The sequence below is a fragment of the Anopheles merus genome, chromosome 2L (genome assembly GCF_017562075.2).
Source record: "Anopheles merus strain MAF chromosome 2L, AmerM5.1, whole genome shotgun sequence".
NCBI lineage: Eukaryota > Metazoa > Arthropoda > Insecta > Diptera > Culicidae > Anopheles > Anopheles merus.
The window spans coordinates 8,816,261-8,826,852 of NC_054083.1; the positions used below are offsets into that span (position 1 = coordinate 8,816,261).

General features: G+C 41.1%; 1 protein-coding gene across 1 annotated transcript; it reads right to left on the minus strand.

The window, feature by feature from the left end:
* Positions 1–9,050: 9,050 nt before the first annotated feature.
* Positions 9,051–10,385, minus strand: LOC121594315. Its single transcript, XM_041917429.1, has 3 exons — positions 10,084–10,385; positions 9,570–9,993; positions 9,051–9,505 (listed from the first exon to the last, which is right to left on the minus strand). Exons 1-3 carry the CDS (start codon positions 10,211–10,213, stop codon positions 9,163–9,165), a joined length of 897 nt encoding a protein of 298 aa, XP_041773363.1. The 5' UTR covers positions 10,214–10,385; the 3' UTR covers positions 9,051–9,162.
* Between the last annotated feature and the right edge of the window lie 207 nt (positions 10,386–10,592).

The following is a 10,592-nucleotide window of genomic DNA, read 5'->3' on the forward strand; positions in this document are numbered from 1 at the left end:
TTTGTTCCAGTAGCATGTATGGAACAAAATGAAAGTGAAAATGTTATGTTTGAGCTACTCAAGCAAATAAGTGCATATTAAAGGCATATTCTGCAACATTTAAAATTTCAGATAGAATTTGTTTTCTTCAATGGAAGCAGCACAGTACAACTTCCAAGAAGAAATGAGACAAACTTTAAAAAAGCAGGAATTGAAGATTTTAGAAGTGGAAGTGATTTCCGATGCTATATCATCTGTGACGTGCAGTGGAAAAGGAGTATATCGTCCTCCCACGGTTGAGTTTAAACCCGTTTCGACGAAAAAGGAACTCGATGAGCTCGAAGAGCGATTGAACGATACATCCATATTTCGACAACATTACCTAGTGGCTGAATGAAATCAATACACGATGTGATAATAAAAATAGTAAAAATAGAATGCACGAAGCTCGAGACATTGTGTTTGATCCCGCGTTTTTTTTGCAACGTGTAGTTGGCAAGGTGGACCACCAAACAACCCTAAACTACCACTAATGAAGTTTAGAAATATTTAGAAATATCTTTTTAAAATATTGGAAGAACTGAATATAATCAGCCCAATACAGATGATGTTGAAGCATTTTTGAAGTTACAGCTGCGATATGCTAAGGGTTGCATGAATTTGAAAAGGAATCAAGAAAACTAGTTGTCATAATCCTGTAAAATAAAAGATCGATTGTAAACATGTGAATACGGCTGTGATCGTGCATGCATTATTGATGGTTTTATTGATCTAGTATTAAAAATGTGCTTTCTAGTACAATTTACGTTTGTTTCTTTGTGGTTTTCGTTTTGTTTTATTGCAGTTTGAATAAAAAAAAACATTTAAAAAACATTCACAGCTAAAATATTTCTTATTTCGGTACGGGGTTATTTATATGCAACAAGTTTTATTAATGTAGTGCAATATGATTCATTATGACTATTTTTAATGATATTACTTATACATTGATGCCATTTGTATAACCTGCAACCTTCTAGCTGAATGTATAACATTTTTCAAGTGTGTATGCCGAATCAAGCAAAATCAAAGCATCAATCTCCAATAGCACTCATAACACGCCCACCGATATAATCAACGACAGTAATCTAAACTTACACCTTAGCACAGTTTTACAAGCAATAAAAAATCTTAAACAGTCATATAATCCCGGTCCAGATGGCATTCCAGCAGCAGTATACAAGAAATGCAATAATGTACTTGGTTCTCTCCTATTAAAACTGTACCGTATATCCATTAACTCATGTTCATTTCCGGACACATGGAAATTAGCTCATATTACTCCTATCCCTAAGAAAGGTAATCGTGAAAATGCTACCAATTATCGTGGAATCAGCATCCTCTGTGCAAGCTCCAAAATATTTGAATCTATAGTTCACTCACATATCCTCTTTATTGCAAGAAACTGCATTATACCTCAGCAACACGGTTTCTTTCCTAAACGTTCTACCTTGACAAACCTTATTTCCTTGACTTCCGTTATCACTTCTAGTTTAGACAGCGGTTCTCAGGTTGATATCGTTTATACTGACTTTAAAGCAGCCTTTGACCGTATTCCTCACCCTATCCTTCTTGCGAAACTATCCAAAATGGGTTTCATTGACTCACACATTCGTTGGCTTGATTCGTTTCTCAGCAATCGCTCTTTTCGTGTTAAACTAAACTCCTGCTTTTCCAAATCCTTTTCATCCAAATCGGGAGTGCCTCAAGGTAGCGTGTTGAGTCCTTTATTGTTCGTTTTATTTATAAATGATGTTATCTCTGCCATTCCACACGATTGTTTTCTTTGTTATGCAGATGACTTAAAGATTTTTAAATCTATATCGTCTGTTGATGACTGCGCATCGCTCCAAAACACCCTCAACCGATTTGCATCATGGTGCTCATCGAACCAGCTAGTTCTATGCCCCGAAAAATGTCATGTCATGTCCTTCAGTCGTTCACGTTGTCCCGTTACGTTTGCTTATAACTTCGAGGGTATAGCAATAAATCGTGTACTCTCGATAAAAGATCTTGGTGTAACTTTCGATAGCAGGTTATCATTCCTCGATCACATTGATGTTACCGTTAAAAAGGCTCGTAAAACAATCGGTATGATAAAACGTTTTTCAATCCGCATAACCGACCCTCTGTGTTTAAAAGCGTTATATTGTTCGTTAGTAAGACCGATTTTGGAATACTGTGTTGTTGTTTGGTGCCCCAGCTCATTTACATCGATTGACCGCATAGAAAGAGTGCAGAGATCATTTACTCGGTATATGGTGAGCAAAATGCCCGGCTACACGTCAGACACCCTACCGGACTATGAGCAAAGATGCCATCTGTTGGGTCTGGACTCATTAGCAAAACGCCGTCACATTTCCCAAATAATGTTTGTTGCTTCGCTCATATCTAATGCTGTGGATTCACAAATCATTCTTTCATCCCTGCATTTCTATGTTCCAACTCGTTTCTTACGCCCTCGTGCTCCTTTATTTATTCCAAATCGACGCACTTCAGTTGGTTTAAATGATCCTTTATTACGTGCTGTGAGATTGTTTAATTCCTGCGCACACCTGTTTGACCATCACCTCTCCTTACCATCCTTCCGATCCATCCTCCGAGCAAATATTTAATAAGTTTAGTTAATAGGTTTGTTGTTAAGAATTAATTTCAGACAGCAGTTATGTAAATAAATAAATAAATAAATAAATAAATAAATTTTTATATTTGTAAGATAACGAATTGAGGATACTTTTATACATATTCAGGATTCTATTATACCTAGTTTGTTTTGGAATCTATATCCTTAATTTAACTTCTAACCTTCTAATGCATCGAACCTTTTTAACTGGCTATGGACACAATGCAATTTACATTAATTAAATGTATACAACAAAGGAGTTGAATGATATTTACAAAGATTCGATCGTGTAATTTCCATAGCCACCATTTTGCATTTGATATCTTTTATGGAAACTCTGTAGATAGTAGATGAAAAATCAGACTCAAATACAACGAAGTTCAAAATGATATTTGATGAGCATGGTGTAGTAAAGGCTTCACAACGTTTAAGAAGCAAGTGTCCATAAACATGAAGGGAGTCAGCTATGTAAAAATGCTATTCTTTTTTGTTACAAACCAACAATCCTTTGAATTGTTCCGTAATAAAAATCCTTCTCTTAAAAATGTTATAACCTGCTCATTTTTTTTATCTTAAGCCTTGGATATTCTGGATTTTGATTTAGCCTGGCTACCTCTATCTCTCGAAGCAATAGAATTTTACCTATTGCATGGTGTAAACTTCTATACCCGTTTCGAACATAATAATGGGGTCCTTTCCTTTATAAGTTCGTAGGCTGAAATTTCAGCCTGCCAGCTGTTTGCATTGTATAGCAGTTTTCGAGCAGCTATCTAATTGAGTATAATATACAGGTGGGCTTATCCCAAGGTGTATGAATTTAGAAAGCAGATTTTTATCGCTTCTGTTTCTGAATAAAGATTTTAAGAGTGTTTTGAGTATTCTTCAAGCCTCCAGAAAGCTCGTTGGAGCAAAAGTTTTCACTCGTTCTGTCAAAAAGTGATGTTCAAAATTGGTTATGAAAAAATGCTATGAGACCACCTGGACTATATACACTTTGATTCTAGATTCCACCACGTGATCTCTTTAATGCACCTTGGGGTAAATGTAAACAACACCGTGTTTTCGAGCAGGTACTCGAATCTAATTCTAGCTACCCGCTGCGCAAATTCGAGCAGTTTCCAGCGCAGGAAATGTACCAAAATCTGCGCTGGCCAGCGCAGATTTTGGCTGGTCTCCCGCGCTGGACTTCAGCGATTCCTGCGCTGGGTCGAGCAAGTTTAGCGCCATCTGTTGGCGAAATGAACGAACTATTTATGGCGGCGGAGCAAAAAAAACGGTCAAAAAATTTAAAAATATTGGCGCCCAATTTTTCGTCCGCTTCTTCTCCCTCCCTCACCCTGCCTTGCCTTACTTGCGCTTCAGCCCGTGCCTTCCGCCGCCAGCTGATTGGCTGTTGCGGTGTATTCGTTGATACTCATATGTGCATTGCGGTTGTGTATTGTTATTGGTGGGTGTTAGCATTTATTAATTTGTGTGTGACCTTGAGACGCTGTGGGAGAAGCTGGATTGGGATTCAAAGTGTTATCGGTGTATTGATGGTTTATTTTATTTCGTGCCGCTGCTGATGAGACCATTCGATGCCCGTGACAATCGAGGGTGAAGAAGCCTATTTAAAACAAGCGTAGGAGAACGTCTAACACTAATCTAATATTTTTTTAATTTGAATATGTTTCATGCTTCAACGACCTTCTAAGCATCATGTAGCACAGTGTATAGTGGCAATAAAATATTTTTTTAAAAATATGCCTAAATCTGTCTCGAGTTTTCGGGCCACGACACACACACACACAGCGCGGGGAAAGTGACCGTTCACTCTATCATGTCGCGATCCCCCTCCCCGCCCGGCGCTAGGGTTGAGGATGCTACAAGAAAGCTGAACCAACCGTTCTGCCGATAGGTAGCCGTAATCGATCATGCGTGGAGGGGGGGGGGTGGTCTAGTGGGGGGGGGGGGGGAGTGCGTGCTTGCGCGCTTTCGTGGGTGCGTGCTGGCGTGCGCGCTTTCATGCTCGCGGGCGCGCGTACGTGCGTGTGTGCGTGCGTGCGTGCGTGCTGGCGTGCGCGCGTTCATTCATGTGTGCGCGCGCGCGCGCGCGTGTGTGTGTGTGTGTGTGTGTGTGTGTGTGTGTGTGTGTGTGTGTGTGTGTGTGTGTGTGTGTGTGTGCGTGCGTGTGGAAACCCCAAAACGTTTGATTCTGATGCGTACATTTTCATCCACTGCGGCAACAAAGTCCGTGCATTTTTTATCTCGCTACCTGAGAGACAACACAATTCTGCTAGCGGATGCAAGTTGAAACAAAACTTGAATTGAATTCATACAAAAGAGGATTCTGGATTTGTTTATTACGGTGCGCGTATGGTGCTGCACCTGTCCGTCCAGAATCTGGCGGCTTGTTGGCTGGGCAAGCCGGTATCATGACGCCGAGCGACCGGCACTGCCTTGGAATGGGTTCGGCTCGGTAGGTTAATGTCCTTTGGTCGAGTGCATTCCGTGCATTTGTCGCGTCACATCGGTAGCCCGGCAGCATCAAAGACAAGCCAAACTCTTCCCCGGGCGTGGAATGTTATGCTAATTTCTTCTTATTATTATTATTATTGTTGGCGTAATAGCCAGCGCGATCATGCCGGCCATTTTAGGACTTGAGTACCACGTAGCCGGTTTGTCAGCCCTTGCTACGGCGGACGGTTCATACGTGGTTAGAACCCGCGACGGGCATGCTGTTACGATGTGCGGAATGGTGGCGGTGCCGCGGGACAGCTCCTATCTTGCGGGCAACTTGCATACTGTCACACTGTCTCCTACCCGATGCATACGCTGCAGGCATAGGGAAGGATGCACCTCCACAATAAAAAAAACACTGTCATGAACCAGCGGCGGATCTAACGGTAGGCGGACTAAGCGGTCGCCGAAGATCTCTAGTCTGTAGTATGCCGTATGTCTACAAGTGGACAGAGGCCTCGTAAAAAAATAAAACAACAACAACAACAACAAGTGGACAGAGTATTAGCGATAAAGGCCCCTGGAAAGATGGTCCTGTGGCTGGAGAAACATTTACCCCCCCCCTCCCCCATGCCGACAACAATTTTAGGGCCTGTGATGATCGTAGGGGTCCCACTCCCTCCCCCCCCCGCGCCAACGATTTAAGTATACTGTTATATCTCCCAACAGCTGTGCCCGCTCCAGTACCCCCTCCTCCCGGTCATCAGTTACCATTTACAGCGACCGTCTTTCCGCCTAGGGCACCCGATTCCCCTACTCCGTCACTGTCATGAACACCTTCCTTTCTTTGACCGATCGATCATAACATTCCGGAAGAGCATACATTCGGCGACAGTTTTGCATACACACGCACACTCACACCCATGCGCAGGCGGCTTGGCATATCTGTGTAATCTACACCATACGAAAGCAAAAGCTTAGTGAAATAAAATTATGCTTTATGTTTAGCACGTTCAGTTCGATGGCAGGCCCCAGGGACTGCCAGTGAACTTTCCAGTATGCCAATTTTACAATCAGCTTGCGTTCTAGATGCCGGCGGAACGGAATGTTGATGAAAAACAGCGCCAGGCTGAACGTGCTAATGCGAATTAGGGTTCTGCCCGTTGCACAGCAAACCCTCCAGCGTGAGCTAGCGATTCCTTGGTCATTTTTACATTGCAGCGATTGAACTCATTGCGCTTTTTTGGTTTGATTTGTGAAAATGCAACTTCTTCGCTGCAATGTTTAGTATCGGCTTGTTAAGCGCCACAGCAACTCATGAGCATTGGCCACAAGCGAGAAAGAGATAGCGCTATGGAGGGAAAAAGCACGGACGACGGCTGACAGCGATTGGCCGTCTGATGCACCAACACATCCAAACCTTCGACAGCGCGTTCAGGCGAGGGGTATGAGGCGGAGTCAGGGACGGGTAGCTCGACTGGCTGCTTGACAAATTTGCCGTTGGAGGGAAAAAGAAGGCATGATAAAATTCTCCGAACGCCATCATTTCTTGCGTCGCTTTGCGCAGCGGGTATGAGGCTAGAATACCCAAGTAGAAAAATCGAGCAGTTTTTTGTTCTTTTCTATTTGACATCTCCCGTTTTCAGCTTAGCGGGAGATGGGATTGCACGCACACATGTCCAAGTTTTCGCGGAGACACGCACACATTGAAACCAATGGCAAATAGGTGACAGCAGGCGAAAAAAAATATAGGTTATGTGATTGTAAACATTCTATTTATTCCAGCCTTCGCATCGGATTGAAACCGCGCCTACTTTCTCAAGTTTCCCAGTGCATTGACTCCGTACATAGCTGTGAATTATAGTAGAGAATATTATATACAGGTTGGTTATTAAATTTTGTGTACTTACGCAGATTTGATCGCAGTTCCATCGTTCAGCCGGCACTACCTCAATGAGATGTACTGCTTTCCGGATTTGCGTGAGCTGCGTTAATTGAGAACAAAAGTAATTGAATTGGTTTTACCTTTATAGGAAAATGTCTGAAGCTCCGGTCAACAACAGCAACAACAACAACAACGATAGCAACAACAACATCGTAAAACATCAGCATAAAAACCATCTCATACAAATTGGTCCAGCAGAAAGACAGCAATCGCGCGTTCCGGTTAGTGTATCTCCAGGTGACACATTAAATTCACCTCCCCTGCTTGTTCGCACCACGTCCTTATCCTTTCCAAGTTCTTCAGGAGTTCACAACATTTCATTCCCTTCTCTGCCCCCCAAAATCACAACTCACAATCCAATCCCAGTCCCTCCACGTACCTCTTCGTTGTTCCGTCCAACTTCGATTGTGCAAAACGTTTCGTTCCGGCATTCTGTTTCCCTCCCTCTCAGTCCTACCGTGCCACCACGCACGACTTCTCTGTCCCTTCCATGTTCTCCTGTACAACCACCTGTGCCAATCCGTCCTGATCCAATAGTTTTCGATCAATCAAGTTCCTTGCTCAATTCTTCCGTTGCTTCGCATGTTCCCGTCGTACCTCCTCGAACCAGTTCCTTACCCATTTCCAACACCAATCATCCGATCCTTAAAAAAATTCACCTGGAGATACACAGTTAGACCGTTTAGAAAAGAAAATAGATATTTTATCAAAAGTATGTTGCCACACTTCACAAGAGGTCAGCCTAGTTTTAAAAAATACAAGCGGCATGAAAAATTCTGAGAGCTTACAGGGACACTTTAAAAGATTAGAAACCCTAGAAATGCTAGGGGAAATGGAGGAAAAACTGAAAACGAACAGCATTTTCATGGCAGAAACAATATACCTGCTTGTAAATATATTGAAAGGTATCAGTGATGTTAATGAAAGATTATCCAGCACGTTAGATCTACTCTTTGATAGAGAGTTCTTTTCGTTGTTTACGTGGTCAGGAAAAAGCATACCAGAACCGAAACTACCTTTGGAAAAATATATACATGTAATAGCTCTTTTCAAATTTGTAGGCGGTAGTAACATGGTATCAGTTTCAGATGGAACTGTGAAAGATTTTCTAGTAAAGAAACTTAACCATGGAAAGGCACGAAGTGATGTGAAAGGGTTACGACATACGGTAAAACGTAAAAAAGAAGCTTAGATTTAGATAGATATAATGGTCCATTAATTGTAAAAGTTTTTTATTGAATTAATGATTTAGGCATTTATACAATTAGGATATGAGTTGTGATTCAAGTTGTGATATGAACTATGTTGGAGTAAACGTATATGAATTTAATAAGTAAAAATTATATATGAAATACCAACAATCTGTTCTAGTTCTTAAGGCATTTCCTCCTTGCATTTTGCCTTATCCCGGGCATACTCGGCTACTTTATTCTAATCATTTTAATACAAAACTAAACTAATAAAAATATTTACCTAAACTTAAACCTTTACTACCTATTCTAAGCCTAACAGCTTACATATAACAATTATGATCTAACTTTCAAATGTATGTAAAAGAGGACTGAAATAAAATGTATTACCCTGATCTAAACTAACTGCCACTAGCTTGCATTTAATTTCTTTTAATTCTATCCTGACTATTTCCTGTGATAAATCTTCTACCCTAGCTGTAAAGTTATAAATTATCGCCGAGCTACATGGTTGGCTAAAAGTGGGTTGTTTCTCCTTTAAGAGTCGTCCTTCTATAAAATATGAATCTGATGACTTTTCTGCAGTACAATACCTTACTATCTGATCCTCCTGTGTTAAAAACCATCCATTTCTATTGCCCTTTCTTAACATAAATTTTGGTTTGACTAACAAAATTACCTCATCTTTTTTTACCTTTAGTGATGGATACACTCTATCATCCTTTTTCCTTGCATCTGCTGCCTCTAATTGCGTTAGTTCTATTAATCTACACACTATCTGGTTTGAAGTTCTATGTCCTGTTCTAGCTAAGTTTTTCATAAACCCTAACTTGTTCTCAATACGATAAGTTGATAAAAATGGAAGAGGCCCGAAATTTTCAACATCTGCTGCTACATGTAGTAAATTATGAACGTTAATTGTTAAATGTGTTCGACTATAAACTGTGCTATATTCTAATACAAATTGTTCGAGCAACTGAAAAGCAAATATCGATATTAGCTGGTGTATCTGCTACAATAGCTTTCAGGAGAAAGTCGATGATAATTCCGTTAACATCAATGCCTTGCACTAGTACGCGGTTGATATCATCCACTAAAGGCCGGAGAAACCCTTCCAAACAGCTCGGTTTTGTCGCACCACAAAATACACCCAGCACCATGATTGGCAGTGCTGGTAGATTAACTATGTGCATTAATATAGGCCATAGCTGCGTTGGTCCACTATTATGCATCGGAAGTCCATCTTCCGCGATATTAGCTTCTATCAATCTGATGACTGGTGGTACAGATCTAGAACGAAAAAGTAAACCAAAAATTACCACATGTTCATTCCAAACAGTCATATTATTCTTACCGATAATATTGTTGGAGAGTGCTTTGTATTCCTTGGTACCAAAGCTGCCCTTCTCCAACGGCCGTAAAATGTCTCTCCACCTGTTTCGGAGTCTTCAGTAGCGTCTTTGCACACCTAGGAAGAGAAATATTTGTAGTTTCACGAGTCAACACCAGCAAATCACTCAATGCAGAATGCGTTATTTTATGAGTTAAAGCCCATATCCTAAGCCTGCTAGCATAAGCATTGCCTTCGGGGGCTTCATCAGCATCAAAATACTCATCCTCATTGACTTCGTCCTCCAATACGCCTTCACTCCAATCGTCTTCCAACACCGAGCAATCAGCGTCTTCATCGTCATCAGAAACGTAATCCGCTGCTTCTGATTCCATGGGCATATCGGCAACTTCAACGGCATCCGGCTGCACATTCCCGTATGATGAAGCTGTAATGTGTAATAATATTACAATATTAACAAATTATTGCTCTGCTTGCGTTTTTCATATTCCATTGTTTTAACACAAACATAACTTACCTTGTTGATCGACACCGCTGCTTGTTCCCGGAAGATTTTCCTCTTCCCATTCCTTTTCAAAGCGCTCCCAAATTGCTTTGGCACGCTTGCTCGCCACTCCACTTTTCTTCAAACGTTTGGACGTATCCATTTTCACTTGGTTTTATGCAAAAGAAATAAAAAAAAACAACTTTAAGTTCGAAGCAAAAGAAATCACTTTCATCCGTTTCCAACACCAGTTTGTTTTGATTTGAAAATGCACCCGCAGCTCTTGACGTTTACACACACCACCATACATTTGATGCTCTTCCACACGGATCGAGCAGATTTTTACCCTTCCCCCCCTGTTTTGCCCACATTTCGCCTGACAATTTCTACTTGGGTAATCTAGACTGAAAAATGTAGGCTATTTTTTTGTGTGGTTTTGTATGGAGTGTTTACATGTTTTCAGCCTCCAACTGTCAAACTCCATACAAAAACTAACTAGAATCGTGAAGGGCCCCAATGTTTAAGTATTTGTAATTTATCTT

Excerpts from the sequence above, each read along its gene's own strand:
- LOC121594315 (XM_041917429.1), bottom strand. The coding sequence starts at position 10,213 with ATGGATACGTCCAAACGTTTGAAGAAAAGTGGAGTGGCGAGCAAGCGT. Across the intron at positions 9,994-10,083 it reads CAGCGGTGTCGATCAACAAG|CTTCATCATACGGGAATGTG; the intron begins GTAAGTTATGTT and ends TACACATTACAG. Across the intron at positions 9,506-9,569 it reads ACTCTCCAACAATATTATCG|ATCTGTACCACCAGTCATCA; the intron begins GTAAGAATAATA and ends TTTTCGTTCTAG.